The sequence below is a fragment of the Paroedura picta genome, chromosome 8 (genome assembly GCF_049243985.1).
Source record: "Paroedura picta isolate Pp20150507F chromosome 8, Ppicta_v3.0, whole genome shotgun sequence".
Classification (NCBI taxonomy): Eukaryota; Metazoa; Chordata; class Lepidosauria; order Squamata; family Gekkonidae; genus Paroedura; species Paroedura picta.
In genome coordinates this window covers 74,105,184-74,121,606 of record NC_135376.1, presented here as the reverse complement: position 1 = coordinate 74,121,606, position 16,423 = coordinate 74,105,184, and the positions used below count along the sequence as shown (strand labels likewise).

General features: G+C 42.3%; 1 protein-coding gene across 9 annotated transcripts in view; it reads left to right on the top strand.

The window, feature by feature from the left end:
• The window catches only part of PCDH15 (protocadherin related 15), an 886,705-nt gene that overhangs the window by 740,089 nt on the left and 130,193 nt on the right, over positions 1–16,423 (top strand). For all 9 annotated transcript variants that reach the window (XM_077350402.1, XM_077350403.1, XM_077350405.1 and 6 more), the window contains one exon: positions 8,676–8,792. In XM_077350402.1, the coding sequence (XP_077206517.1) occupies positions 8,676–8,792 (117 nt within the window). The remainder of the gene's footprint in view (positions 1–8,675; positions 8,793–16,423) is intronic.

Below are 16,423 nucleotides of genomic sequence, written 5' to 3'. Positions count from 1 at the left end.
ACCTTAAGGTTGGTACCTCTACTCAAAGACCATCTTCTAAACTGCTACTACTAGATTCAGCAAATGTATATTACAGCTATCCTTCTTAGGGATGCCAAGTCCCTGCTAGAGGTGGGGAATCTCCTCACTTACCTGCTATCCCTCACTGTTGATCAGCTGGCCAGTGGGAGAAACTTACCAGCAACTAGGGCGGTCTAGCTCGGCTTGGCAATGGTGATACTGACAACATGGCAGCACTACTTCTGGCATGCACTAGAAGTGACATCATTGTGACATCATTGAGCAAAAAGTCTGTGTACCAAAGAGTTTTTCCCTAAAAAATACAAGAAAATCTCACATCACCAATAACAGTATGATATCACTTTTGGTACATGCAGAAAGTGTCATGGCCCTGTAGCTAATGACACTGCTGTAACGTCAGGCCAGGCTTCTACCTCACTGCCTGAAACATACATACCCCTTTGCCTGCCTTCCTGGTAACCTTAATTTTGTCAGTGTGGACAATGGGAGACTTTGGGTGGTTAGCATTGCGTAGACCAGGGGTTGTCAACTTTTGGTCCTCCAGATGTTCATGGACTACAATTCCTGTGAGCCCCTGTAGTCCATGGACATCTGGAGGACCACAGGTTGACTACCCATGGCGTCAGTCTGGATTTCTAGAAGATGTACCATGGAATCCTTTCTAAACCCAGTCCTATGTTCCTCCTCAAAGACTGGCTACAATCCTCTTAATTCTCTAAGGTGTGTTTATATTTACTTGCCCATATTGTGTATGTTCTATATAACAAAAGTTTTATCTTTCCCCCCCACTTCTAGAATTCGTAAAATTATAGGATAAACACCCATAACTTTTCATTCCAAGAAAATAGCTGAATTTTATGATGCTGTAATTTCCCCTAATTTTTTATTGTTCATATATAAGTTTACAGCAACTGTGTCCTTTCCGTAAATTGCTTTTATAAGCCAGTCCTTCCAGCCTTTTTTGTGTGTGAATTTCTCAAAGATTGCTCATGTAACTTTGTTTGCACTAAATTACAAGAAGACTGACAATCAAACTATATCACCAGCAGAACTGTGGAGTAGAGCTTGTGTGGGCCTCTAGCAGACTACGAATATTCACAATATTGTAAATGTTCTCTCCCCCATTGTTTCTCTAATTTATTAGCATTCTACATGCTATTGGGATTTTCTTTTTTAAAACAAAGGAGGATGATTGAAACATGCTACATTCAGAAATCTGCCCCAAATACATCTGTTGCAGCAGGGCAAAAAGCCTTGCTGTTACCCGCCTATGCACGGAGGAGAGTCTCCCTTGGTGCATGCTGGTTGCCCCTACACATTCTCCCCATGCATACAACGCAGGGCCGGAAGTGCCGGGAGTGCTCCACTGCCGCGGTGGGGGTATCGGGGCATGGGGCCACCTCTGCACGATGGTGGGGAGCAGCGTGCTGCTCTCCCACCATGGTGGGGGTGGGGGACACTCCTGTCAGCTCTGTGGAGCCACAAAGCCAGCAGGGGCAAGAGACATCCCTGCAGGGATGCCATGGGTTGGCGGAGGAGCTGGGCCCGAAAGCCTGGCTCCTCCGATGATTTACAGGGCTAGCCCAACCTAGCCCTTGCCTGCACCCATGACAGAACCCAGCCCGCGGAAGAATCCGTGTTTTCTTAATGTGGGTCTTCCAGGGCCCTGGGTTGGGCCAGGCCTCAGAAGGTGGTGACCTCATGCATATTCGGGGATTTTCCCTGAAGCCCTGTTGCCGCCATCGCAGGCATTTCAGCCCATGCATAATCGGTCCCAGAGGGAGAGAGAGAATGGAACTGTGGCTTCCAAGAAGAAGCAGGAAGCAGAAGAAGCAGGAGATAAAGAATGACACTGAACAGGAGATAAGGTCCTGAACTCACTATCCTATTTAAAAGTCTTCTTGCTGCCCCCTGCAGGGTCTTCTCTTCTTTGTACACCAGACATTGTCTATTCCAATATATGGAGGAGATGGTGTAAGATTGCCTGGCAATGCTGAGAGACTGTTGCAGTGCCACTGCCAGTAGAACATGTAAGATTTCAATGAAGTTTAATGGCAGAGTGTGCTGTGGTATTATCTGGGATAATATCCCTGATACCTTTTAGTCCTTGTTTGTTGTTGTTGTTGTTGTTTTGAGCTATTCATAGATAGGATCTCAGCATCCAGAGTGACAGGGAGGTAGTCTCCAAAAGACTTACAGTGGTTCTTTAGAAATAATTGGGAGTATCGATGCCATAAGGACTGGGTAGAGAGTCCAAGTAGTCTGAAATTCCTTCTGTGGTTGCATCAAAGCACATTGTTAGAATAAATAATAAATCAATATGTTGCTTGAATACTTTTCAAACAATTGTGTCCTAATGCTAATGAATGGCTTATACAAAGGAAATAAAAACGACATCCTCATGGGCCCATTATGCACGGGCTATAAGGCCCGCACTCGCGGCGACAGCACGTCGGTTAAAATCACCGAGAATGCACGCTGCTGCCATGAGTGCGGGCGCCTCCCGGCCCCAGGCCCCAGAAGACCCATGTTAAGCGAACGCGGGATCTTCCGGAGCTTCCCGGGTAAGCCTCGACCGGCCGTGTCCCTTAAAGGACACTGCTCACCCCTGCGGGCTCCGTGGCAGCACTGAGCTGGGGTGACCCCCTGCCACCCCCCACTCCCCCAGCCCCTCCCCACCTCCCCCGCCCACGGCGTTGCACTTACCTTGGCCGGGCCTCCTAGCCCCGGTGTAAAGCGCGCGCGCGCTACACCGGTGCAACCCAGCATGCCCCGCTCCCGTGCGTTCATGGGAAACGGCGGGGCATTGTGCCCCACCACAATGGCATGGCGCCAGCATGTGGAATCTGGCGCCGTGCATAAAGGGTCATGGTGCCCAGTACTGGTATGAGTAGTTCCCATAACTGTCAGAAGCCTATTCACAAAAGGCAACTAATTTGAACTGATGCAAGTGTAAATGACAATTAGATTTAGTTAACATGTATTTCAGAAGAGCTTTGTAAGAGCCACCATAACTATATAACCTTTCAAGGATAGGGGGAGGACTATTATAGTTCATCTGAAAAATTATCTGCATGTTACACTCAAGCATCAACATGAAGAGGGAGAAAATAAGTTATAACTTTTCTTTGCTTGCAGTGAGGTTTCCTTCCAAGTGAGCATGTTTAGAATTGCCAAATTAACATTTATTCTATACGAAAGTAGAGTTTTTCTTTTCTTTTAAGGGAATATCAAAAATCTACAGCCTCAGGACAGTATGGGATGCAATTTCAAATAAATGAAAGTTTTAGTTTCGATCGAGGGACACTTTGACGCCAAATTCTTATGTAACTGTATTATCAGTTAAGATGATTCTAGCCCTAAAAAGTTTTGACTTTCAGCTTTCTAAATAACTTTGCATCCCTACTGTTTTGCTACTTTTACCTTAGAACTTTGTATGCCAATAAAGGTTTTCTGAGTTTACCTTAGAATTATAAACAAAGCTTTCCAGTAATTTCCAATAGACAAGGATGTTCTGTATCATTCTTATGAGGGGTTATTCTGGATCATTTCTCTTTTTAGCATTTCTGTTTATAGTCTCTGATTGTCCAACACTAAGGACAACACTAGGAGGCAGACACAAATGTGGAGGCATTCTGAATATGTCAAGAAACAATAGCGACACAATATGTTTACAAGTCACATTGTGATCCTCTCTCAGAAGCAACACCTTGTCTAATGTGTGGTCTTATATACTTTGAACGAAAATATTAATTTCATCATTTGCATCAGTTGTTTATCCAATGCCAAACTACATCCCTGTTCAGTCATTTATGCTTTTGTTGCTGTTACCTCATGTTTCAGGGGAATGCTCAGTGCACGGTCCTCTCAACATGCATGGTTGAAATATCATGGAATTGGGCATTTCACAAAGTGCAGCTGTATTTTGGGTTTTTGTCAGTGTTGTGGAGGTTTCGAGGAGCACACTATCAGTACGATCAATACACATTTACATGTTTTCTTCTTTTTATCTCCCCATCAGTATTCTATCTGTTCACATTCACACTGTGGATTGGTTTTCCATTTTTGGTTTAGTTAGTTTGTTCATGCACAGAAATGTTGCAGCACTTCAGCAACCCCAAAGGGCTGAGAAATGTCCTTTTGAGTACATTCCCTACCCATGATACCCTGCCTGAGAATCATACCCGCCTATGTGACTTACCCCTTTTTAGTTGCCTCTTGTCCCACATATGAGCATTCTCTTTCATTCTCTCTCCCCACAAATTTTGAATATCTTTCCCTGACTTGCATCAGTACACAGCTTACAATGGCTTGTTGCCTTCAAATGTTTTACACTGTAAAATGTATTTGAAGATGGTGCCTAGGGATGTGCTAGAATCTGCTCTTGGGCATGAATGGAGGAATGGTAAGGAAGGCAGTGGTGGGCTGCTGGTGGCCGGCCTCCCAATGGGGCTGAACTTGTGTTTCAGTGCAGGTACTTCCAACCAGGAAGGTTTAAGGATTTGAGGGGCCCATAGTGCCAGAGCCAGTTTAAGGATTTGTGGGACCCTAGCAGAGTGCAATTGCAGTAGGAGTAGCCAGACTGGAGGCCGAGGGGGCCCCCACAGTGGAAAGAAGTGTCATTCCAAGGATCCTGAAAGAGGAAAAAGGAGGGGGGAGGAGAGGGGCTATGGCTCTGATCCATGTGGGACAGGTGTGAGGCCTATAGCAGGTGCTATATGAATAAACCTTCCCTACCCCCAACACTGAAATGTTGGCATCCAATTTTTTTTTTAAATCACCACCCAAACCCACTCTTTCTGGGCAGGTTTGGGTCGCAGGCCATGAGATGGGGAAATAAATGTTCCTATTCTGAGCAGGATGATGACTTGCACATTTATTCCGCAATGGGAAAACAGTACAGAAAAATGGTTTAGGAAAGAATGGGGGTGGGGGAATCTGTAAAAAACAGGATGATACAGGAATGTTAATAAAACATGAAAGTTGACATTAGGGTGATCTGGAAAATGCCTAGGGAAGTGGATGTCTTTTCCAGATTAGGTATTCCCTTTAGGATTTCTGATTGATGTACTGAAGTTGGAAGTCTGTGGGCTGTTTCATTCACACAAAACGGGTGCACTTATCAAGAGCATTGCAGTCATCCCACTCACGAGAACATGGTTTGGAGCGCAATGGAGTGCGGCCCTACCTTCTTGCCCATAAATAATTCAGTTTCAGGAATGTCTTTAAGTTATTGAATATAAATGGGATGAATGCCTGAAAATTTATTTTGCTTTAAAACAAAAAAGTTTGTAATACAATGACACTTCTCACCACAAAGAAGGATGGGAAACTTAGCCCATAACAAGGAAGAAAATACTTGACTTGCTTTAGGCTGACACACACACACACATACATACACACTCCATTCCCATCCCACATATTACAGTCCAGTTTACCAACAGCAAACAATCTGTGTATCTAGGAAGACTTTGCCAGCAGCCTGGTTTGAATTTTCACCCAAGCTCCCTGGATGATTATGATAGGCTGTTTATTTAACTGCAGTGATCTGTATAGTTTCTTATAATTTAGGGGAGCAGATTTGTTTAGACCTGTAAACTTTTCCCTAAGTTCCAGAATATTCTTAGGCTAACAAGAGTAAGACTTTGGTTCACTGCTGTAAGGAAAGTTTTGTTCTGAGCAAGAATACAGAGATCTCTGAAGCAGAGGTTATTTGGAAACGGCAAAGATTTGTTTATGTGTAGTTTGGTTTTAAAGAACAGATCAACAACAGGTCTTCAGGTAGTCAAGGGAGAAACCATGCTGTGAGTGTCCAGTCAAGTGTTTCTAATAAGCAGACTTTGTTGAAGACAATCTCTTTATTGAAAGTTTAACAAAACAAGCATCTCAAAACCTTTGCTAAAACTGACATCCTTGGGAACATTGCCGCTTATCAATCTCCTGTCACTGCAGCACCACCACCACCCCATGCACTCATTGAGATGTAAAACACTCCAGATGCCATCATCCATAGTTAAGGCCTGAAAACACAAGTTAGTCGCACCTGGTGCCTCAGACCTACAAGGTCAGGGAGAGACAGCTGTTCTCAAAACATCAAATGATTCATGGCCAGGCACAGCAACACTAACCTAACCCAGCTACATTCACACATACCCTAATCAATAATACAGTATCAAAGGCAAACAACGCAAATGGCAAAAGCATGTAGATACAGGGTTTTGACAAAGGCTACGGCACATACATTTAAACTAATGTCTTCACAGTATCGTTGGAATTCTCTTTAATGCCAGTAGAGGGAACATCTTATGTAGGGTCGTTTCTCTTTCAATTTAACACAATGCTTAAAATGTTACTACCTATAGAATCCCTTGAGACTGTTTATTCCCTTAGTGTTATGTGTTTTTATTTGAAACATTTATTAGCTGTCTGTCCACCTTCTGAAACTCAATACTGTTTTCTGGGTACCCCATGCCCCCACAGGGCTTTGTGCTCTGCGGGTAATAATTTGCTGGTGGTTCCTGGCCCACAGGAGGTATACCTGGCCTCGACGAGGGCTAAGGCCTTTTCAGTCATGGCCTCTGCCTGGTGGAATGAGCTCCCAGAAGAGCTGAGGGCCCTGTCGGAGCTGTCACAATTATGCAGGGCCTGCAAAACAGAGCTCTTCCACCAGGGATTTGGTCAAGGCTAGAATATCTTGCCCCCCTCCTTCCTTCTCTTCATGGCAGTTGGAACCAGAAGCAATGTACACTAATCAGATTTGTGCAACAAATTATAGAAAGCACAAATGATTGTGTGAATCTAGCTTGTATCGTGTATCAGAGCTTCTTTCAAAGGAAGTGTTTTGATGCTACTGACTTTGATTGCTCACAATTGTTACAAAATATTTAATGCCTTCATGACCTATTTCATTTCCCTGCAAACTTTAAACTAATTTTGTGTGAGTTCCAAAGATTAAAGTTACCTGTCATATTTTTGAAAAGGGTAATATGTTTGCTTCTAGAGTCCACACAATGTTACTCCTACTAATTGAAAGAATGAGATCAAATAGGCTTTTAATATAGATATCTTCTTCATTTCATAAAAGAGGAACCTTCATTAATGTTGATGTTTTTGCTTGCATTTTCTAATTATTTGTATTTGAATCTTTTAGTTGCACACAATGAGTTATGATTTCTGTAACTAATACAAGGTTATTCATTTGTTTTGCTCCCAAAGAGGGTGATTTATATTGCTGTGTAGTGGGATAAAAAGGTTTGCTGGTATTTGAAATTGCCTGAACCTGAAAATATTGCTCTCGGTTCAGTGAGTTTGGTTATTTATGTCCATGGGATCACTCATACATAGTAGGGATTTGTGTGTGGGTTTTGTAACAGCAGCTAGCCATTGCTACATCAGAATTTTCTTTGTGCACAAATACATTTAAAGTAGCAGAACAGAGAGGCTGCTATTTCACCAGTAGTAAATATTTGTCAGAAAGGAGCAATGAATTTTTTCCCCTTTAAATGCCACATAGGGTGGTAAGGCCTGACAATTGGTAGGGGTAATGAGGGGGTGAGTTTGGCAATGTTACTGACTTGCTGAATCACTTCCAGGTAAAATCCAGAAGTGACAAAAGTTAGCTCTAGGAATTTCCAGAAACACTATGGTTTTGCCATAGAGTTTCTGGCTATTTCTAGAACTACCCTAGGTATTTTTGAGGTTTTATCTGGAACTTACATAGCAACTTCAGTAATGGCAATGTTTATTTCATTATATTTTCCCCTCATCAACACTTGGAGTGGCAGTAATCACTGGGGGGGGGGCAGTTGGAGACCAAGCAAGCCTATCGCCACATTATATACATATCTCTTTGTTGCATAAACTTTGCTATGAAAAAATCAGTAGTATCCAAGAAATCAATTTGCAATGAGCCAATGCCATGTTCACATGACTTGTCTTGCAATTTATATGACATTCCTTATCAAGATTTGAATAGACTCCTCTGGTTTAAACAATTAAAAGACCACAATTCGGATTGCTATTGAGGAGCAAGGTCCTTGGGAATTTGTGCAGTCTTGAATACCTCAATCTGAGTGATAAATAGTTGCATTGAAGCAGATTTACATTCTGCAGTCCTTACATGTTAACAGACACTGGGCTGAAACTCTTGCATTTAATTCCTGAATGTCAGTCTTCTGTCTTGATAATATCCAAACTGAGAATACAGAAATCCTTACAAAAGTACTGATTTTATGAACTTAGGCAGATTGTGAGTTGGTGGGCAGGAAGGGATGTGCCAGTGTTTGTCTCTTGTGGCCCTTCCTTGCATGCCCAGGGAATTGCTAATTGCTACTATGGGATGGTAGGTGAATTTCCTCCAGACCAGGCTGGATTCTGGTAGATTTTTGGTGTGAGAGGGAATTATTTGGGCATGAAATTGGGGTCACCATGGGTGGGCAGGTAGTTGTGAGTTCCTACATTGTGCAGGAGGTTGGACTAGATGATCCTGGAGATCCCTTCCAACTCTATGATTCTGTGATTCTATAAGTAAATGGATCATCTAATGGGAAAAGACTAAACAGGGCCTAAGTTGATAGTACAATGGTTGGTTGCATTTTGTTTTGGGGTAAACAACATTTCTGCTCTGGAGGTAAATTCTTAATTGTGTTTTACAGGATATGAATGATTACTCTCCAGTTTTTAGCAAACCCCTATACAGGGGAATGGTCGCTCCTGATGCAGTCAAGGGCACTGTTATCGCAACTGTTTCAGCTGAAGATCAGGACCCTCCGGTAAGCGATTTCTTCTTCTTAATACACTGTACCCAAGAGAGAATTTTTAAAAAAGAAACACACAGAAGTGGCCTTAATCCTCTGACCCAAGTGCTTCCTGTAATTTTTAAACAGCAGTAGCTCCCATGCATTTTTATGCTGGCTGGTTTTCTGTCACCATGAGCACAAACTGCATTTCAAATCATTATCCCAAAAGCTGACAAAGCAATTAGATTTTTTTTTATGAAAGCAGGATTCCTACCAGCAGGGATGAGCAGGAAGAAAATTCTGTGATGGCTGGCATTTGGAATAGCTCAGTGGCTTTGAATAGAAAATAAAGGGAAACCTTTGGGGGATGTCATTTTCTTGATTGGTCATCATTGTGAATCTCACAGCCTGAGACAAGAAATTCTTGTGTGTGTCTGAGAGACAGACAATGTTGTCAGAAGTCCTCCTGCACCTTTCTTTTTTAGAAGACAAGTTTGGAACTCAGAATAGCTGATTTGCTTCAAGGTGTATTTCCATCAACATCTGTTTTCGGATCCATCTATTTCATTTGTTTATTTAAGATACGCATACCCTGGCCTGCTAAATGCAGCTCTTGGGACAGCTCTGTAGCTGAGCATTTGGTCAAAAGAGCTGTAGTGTAATGTTTTTGAACCATTCTGATGACTAGTCTCTGGTTTGCTTATCAACCCCCTGTTGTTGTTGTTATATTTATTGCCCACCATTATCAGCCAAGCCGTCTCGCGGCACATTACATAGTATAATAGCCCACATATAAAATACATAAAAACCATTAATCCCCATTAAAAGCATAACATCCTGGCAGCAGCAAAAACCTATCCTCCCTCCTCCCAAATCAGACAGCTCCCTCTCTGTGCCTCATGGAACAATCGATGGTTGCCAGCAGTCCACTACCAATGCTGATCTAACCTGGAGGGGCCCATCGGATCTCCCGTACCCTGACTTCATCTGGAGACCCAGCGGAAGAGCTCCGTCTTACAGACACTGCAGAACACAGAAACTCTTGCAGTACCTAAGCTCTTCTGGGAGCTCATTCCACCAGGTTGGGGCCAGGACCAAAAAAGCCCTGGCCCTGGTTGAGGACAGGCAAACCTCCCAGAGGCCAGGTACCTCCAGCATGTTAGTACCTGCAGAGCATAGAGCTGATGAGCATAGATAGCCAAAAGCTCAGTTCTGGAGAATTCTAAAAGAGAAAGGGAAAGATATGTGGCAGATAGGTTTAATTTGAATTCATATTATATACGTTTAGAATAACAGCATCATAGAGTTGGAAAGGGCCATAAAGGCCATGTAATCCAATCCCCTGCTCAATGCAGAATCCACCTAAAGCATTCAGGATATGTATTTGTCTGAGCATTGCTTGAAGATTGCCAGTGAGGGGAAGTTAGGCAGTCGATTCCACTGCTGAACTACTCTGACTGTGAAACTCTTAACAGTGCAGTATTTGTGTTGGTATTTGTGCAGTATTTGGGCTGGTTGTTCCATGATATATACTCCAGTATTAAATGAAAGGACAAGCTTGAGGACAACATTCAAGTTCAATCTTGGACAATCTTGCTGTTACCCCAGTTTAATAGGATGGCATGAGCCACACATTGAGCATTTCATGGATTGCTAAGGATTGGCTTTTTTGGAAACTATGTTTTCCCAGAAGTCATATTGATCCCACTGTGTGTGTAGGAGGGCTTTGTATTTGACCATTCTAAGCAACTCAATGCATGTAGTGAGACAAAGCAATGATTTATCTAGAGTAGTATTTCTATGTCACTGCTCTGGCCATTAATACTACTTCTGAATTAATACTCCAAAAGAAACCACAAAACAGTATTGAGAAGTCTACTTTACCCTCTTCCATTAAATCACAGCTTTTGACAGAGGTTTATGAATACTGACAACTAAATCAAGAATTGTCTCTCCCTGTATGGATTTTAGAACTAGCTGCTGGAAGAAGCAATCATTTATCCTCTCTTGTAATTTCTCTCCAGTGGAGCTCCTTGAGTTGACATTTGCCCATCAGTCTGAGGCTGAATGAATTTCCCCATTATTGTTGGATTTGACCCTCTTGTATCTTCTGTATCTCCCTTCACATTAGACTCCATACTACTCATTGGTGTTTTTGGAAGACAACAGATTTCTGGTGCTTATTTACTTCATACAGCTCATAAGTAGTATAATGAAACTGAAGGACACCAGATAATTGTAGCCAATCTTATCAAAATGCTTGTGTTTCCAAATGGTCATTCAATAGCAGTCTATTAGCAGGGGGTGAAATTGAGCCATTAGGACAATCAACTAATGCATGCATAATTTTCTTTTTTTATTTATAACTAAATAAGCCTGACAACGAGGCATTAGGGGGCTGTTATAACCATCTGATTCCTGCCTTCCTGATTCTGCATTTGCAATTATATTCCCTCTTTGTCTTTTTTTAAAATACTGTATTGATTGGACTCACTCCAGAGAGATCAAATTAAAAACATTTTGAAGATCAAGTTGCTCATAGGTACAAAATATGTAACAGATGGATTGATTCAGTGGAACCAGGTTTTGCTTCTTATTTAGGTCTTGGCCATGAGTTCTGTCCTACTTCCTTGCTCTCTGCTCTAAACTTTTTTGAGAGAAAGAGGGCTTTCCTCAGATGAACTACATGACCTTCTGGTACCTTAATCCTGGCTTCAAAGTTATCTCCTTGTCTCTTCCTCTTTCTACTTATTTTCTGCTTGAAACAGTTCTTGCAATCTCATCCCTGTTCTAATCTTGAGTTCTCTGGGGATATTCCTGGCATTCTGAGGGCTGGTTCACCACCTAAGCAATTAAGTTTGGACACCAAATTGTCAGAGAGCAGAACATGGGAGAGAAGGCATGGCTTGTCTCCCTGACCAGATCCAAGGCAGTCTGTAGAGGAACTGTGTGGAAGGAGTTATGCAATCCCTTTCCATTTGTCAGAGCAATATTATATTCTACTTTAGAAGCCTGAAGTTGGTAGTAACCTTTATATGCTAAAATACACTGTTGCATTTGGGTTTCCTACCCCAGCTGATGCTGACTTCCGCCATCTTGTTTCCCTTGCTCAGGAAGTTTTAGATGTGGAGAGGAGGGATTGAGTTGTCCACCTCCTGCTCTTAGATTCCAGAGACCAGTTGCAGCAAAATTAACCTTTTGGTTCTCAGCCTTTCTGTGAGCTGCCATTGTATAGCAATACAATGATAAATAAATAAATAAATACCCCCACTCCAGTCTCCCATCTGCCCCATCATTGGGCCTTCGTATCCACTTCCTCCTCTTATTTTTTGAAAGCAAGTTGATGGGCCTGCTTTGTTTTTCCTTCATCTCCTGCAAATCCTGGTTCTCCTGCTGGCTGCTCTCAGCTTGAGCATTGCCCTACCCTAATATCTTGGGTCTGTCTTGCCCTGCTTGCTATGGCCTATTGGACTCGCCAGTCTGGCCAGGCAGGGTATGCTCTGTGTGGCCCTCCCTGTGGTCTGGTTTCAGCAGTGGTGGGAGTGTCGCTCCTTGAGGTAGGTCCTGGGGAACTGGACATATATCCAGTTGTAGCATATTCTATGTGCTGGCTTAAGTCAAAAGGAAAATTGGGACATAAATCTCATATATATGATATATAAATTTGTCTGACAAGTATTCTACATGAATGCGTAACTATACCAGCCTTGGAATCATAGAATCATAGAATAATAGAGTTGGAAGGTACCTCATGGGTCATCTAGTCCAACCCCTGGCACTATGCAGGACACTCACAACCCTATCACTCATCCCATGTAACCTGCCACCCCTTTAAGCTTTCATAGAACCAGCCTCTCCGTCAGATGGCTATCCAGCCTCTGTTTAAAAATTTCCAAAGATGGAGAACCCACCACCTTTTGAGGAAGCCTGTTCCACTGAGAAACTGCTCTAACTATAAGGAACTTCTTCCTGATATCTTTTGAATTAATTTCATCCCATTGGTTCTGGTCCATCCCTCCGGATCAAAAAGAGAGAACAACTCTGCTCCATCCTCTATATGGCAGCCTTTTAAATATTTGAAGATGTTTATCAAATCCCCTCTCAGTTGTCTCCTCTCTAGGCTAAACAGACCAAGCTTCCCCAACCTTTCTTCATACGTCTTGGTCTCCAAACCTCTCACCATCTTTGTTTCCCTCCTCTGGACACAGTCCAGTTTGTCTACATCCCTCTTCAACTGGGGTGCCCAAAACTGAACACAGTACTCCAAGTGAGGCCGAACCAGAGCAGTGTAAAATGGTACCATCACCTCCCATGATCTGGACATGATGCTCCGTTTGATACAGCCCAAAATCCCATTTACCTTTTTAACCACCGAGTCACATGGTTGACTCATGTTCAATGTATGATCTACTAATACTCCTAGATCCTTTTCGCACATGCTACTGCCAAGACAAGTCTCCCCCATCCTATATTGGTGTGTTTGTTTTTTCCTTCCTAAATGCAGAACTTTACACTTGTCCCTATTGAACTTCATTTTATTCAATTTAGCCCACTTCTAGAGCCTTCATTAATCAGTGGAACTGCCTTACATCCTGGAGGGCCTTCTGCAGGACAATGAGTTAAGATCTACCTTCCAAGTTGGGCTGACAGCAGATGTTAATGGGGGAAGGAGACAAGAGTGATCTCAGCATTGGCATTTCCCCTTTAAAATACCCTATATACTCGCATATAAGCCTAGTTTTTCAGCACCGTTTTTCACACTGAAACATTCCTCCTCGGCTTATACGCGGGTAGATGTGGTTATTGAAGTAAAAGCCTGTTCCAGCCAGCCAATCGTTGCATTGCCTTTTGCGACTGTGTACTGCAAGCTGAGCTTGCTCTGGCAGCTTGTAGGACATCAATGGTTTGACTGAGGGATTTTGATTTTTTTTTCCATTTGCCTTCAATAGCAAAAGGAATGGCAATGCTGGATGGGAGAGCCTGTGATGATGGAGCTTTTCCCACCCTCGGTTTATATGCAAGACAATAAGTTTGCCCAGATTTTGTGGTAAAATTAGGTGCCTTGGCTTATATGTGGGTTGGCTTATATGTGAGTATATGAGGGCATCCTGCAGACTTAGCTACCACCTATCATACTGATTTTACTCACAAACCAAAATATTTAGAAGAGGAGGAGGAGGAGGAGTTGGTTCTTATATGCCACTTTTCTCTACCCAAAGTAGTCTCAAAGCGGCTTACAGTCCCCTTCCCTTTCCTCTCCCCACAACAGACACCCTGTGGGCTGGGTGAGGCTGAGAGAACCCTGATATTATTGCTCGGTATTGCCTGCATAGTTAACTTCTGTCTCTGCTTCCCAGAAAAATAAGAAAAATAGGAGAATTACTTTTATATAAGAAAAAATATTTATTTTGCTAACAATTAGAGGTATGCATTTCACATATATGGGCCAAAAAATAGCTGAATATACCTTTTTGGTATTTTCTGAATATTTTTTGCAGCGGTCTGCAATCCCTTAAAATGCCTTCCTGATGAACCCATGACTTGGAGAAGCATTTACAGGGACCACAAGCCTTCAAACACCTTCATAGTAAATGTGCCACTTGCAGATGGCATTTAAAGAGGTTGTGTTCCCTTTAAGTTCCTTTTCCCCCTGCCATTGAAAGTAATGTAGGATGGGGTGCCTTCTTTGGGGGCCCATGAAGTTTTACCCAGTAGTCCAATTTTTTAGAAACTTGTGTGTGTGTGTGTGTGGGAGGGTTGTTTTGTTTTTTTGCTATGCTGCAGATATGGTGCCTCTACCTCCAAATCATCCCCCAATGAGCCCCATTTATCCCCAGACTGACTCTCCATTATATCCTATAGAGACAATTGACTATAATGGTCCCCACACTGTTTAATGGAACTGGGAAAATCAGGAATCCTAAGTATTTATCAAAACTGAAAACCATACCTAAACTCCCAAAATACCATATTTGTTTGTTTTGCACACCCCTACCGGAATGGAAAAATGATAGGGCAACAGTGGCAAAACAAGGCAGTACAATAAACAATTGCAAAACTTTTGCATAAGCCTTTACTACTTAACTTTTCATGCAATGGACTTTACTACTAGTTCTTGAATAATATTTGTCAATCAATTTAAGTGGTGTAAATCGGTATAATATTGTGATGTTCTTTTTAGAAATCACAGGAGTTATTTCATCAGAACTAACACTCTCATACTAGTTTTAGGATTCTAATAGTATATTACATAATGTGCAGATGTTTAATGATAATTGTAGGCTTTAGTCATTGGGACAGAATGTGATTGCCGTCACTCTGAAACAAATTATGTGGATTTGAGTAATTCCTTGCTAATCATATTTTGAGACAACATTATTAAATCAAGTTTCCTCCTGACATTAAGCATATAATCTTCTCTGTGAATTCAGATCTCACTGGGATTCCTTATGTTTGCAAGAATCTGAAGATCTTTAAAAATTACATACTCCAGTGATGGATGATGTTCTAACTGTGGGTTGATTACAGCATTAGATTTGGCGACCCAGATGAGAGAAGGCTGCAATAGGCAACATGCACTGAGAAATGGTACGCCTCCTAGTGTGTCCCAGTAGGCAGTCAGAATGTGCCTGCTATTGAAACCGTACACTGTATCTTGGTATTACACTCAGTAAAGTCTGGAGCCTTCTTCCAGTCTCAGAAACCCTCCTTCAGTTCAGGAAGGGGAAGAGACACTTAAATTGGAGGGAAGGATTCAGACTTCGCTGAGGGAAATGCCATTACTACGTCCCATCTGTCTGTTTAAAATAAATACCCACTTGGCTTTAAAAGACATACAAAATCAAAGTAAAACAGATAACAATTAGCAACCAAAGCCACTTAAAAGTACAAGGAAATATAATTTTTAAAAACCTCCCCCCCAAAATTAATTCACCTGCACAGGAAGGCCTCAAAAGAACCATCTGCAGGGCAATAGGGAGTGAGTTAAACAAAGCAGAGGCAGTCACTAATGATTCCCAATGGTTTAATTTCCTTGACTGGGAATTACCATAGGAAAGCTTCCTCAGCTGACTTTAGAGCAGCTTTGACTGTGATGTAGCCCTTGAAATATTCTGCAAGTAATGATGCCGGAAATGATGCCAGTGGGCCGTGCCTTCCTGCCATTCCCCAGGAATTCATGTGTGTATACTGTGCATGGCATCACTCATAAAATGTTTGTTAAATAAGAAGCAAAGTGATTTCATCCAGAGAATGTTTAGAAAATCACAACAAGAGTCATGCTACCTAGACACTAGACAGATTTTAACATTACCCGAATGCATCAAAGAGGAAAAATTACTGTACTTGCCTTCATACTCATCCTTACCTTTTTTATCTTTCACATATATACAGTAGAATTTGGCTCTGTCACTCTTCAGCTTGGTGTATTGGTTAGGAGCACAGAATTTTAACCTGGAGAACTGTGTTTGGCTCCCTGCTCCTCCTCCACATACAGCCAGCTGTGTTACCTTGGATTTGCCACAGCTCTGAAAGCTGTTCTGATCGAGCAGTAATATCAGGGATCTCTCAGCCTCACCCACCTCCCCACTGTTGTGGGGAGAAGAAAGGGAAGGTGATTGTAAGCCACTTGGAGACTCCTTTGGATAAACTGGCATATAAGAACC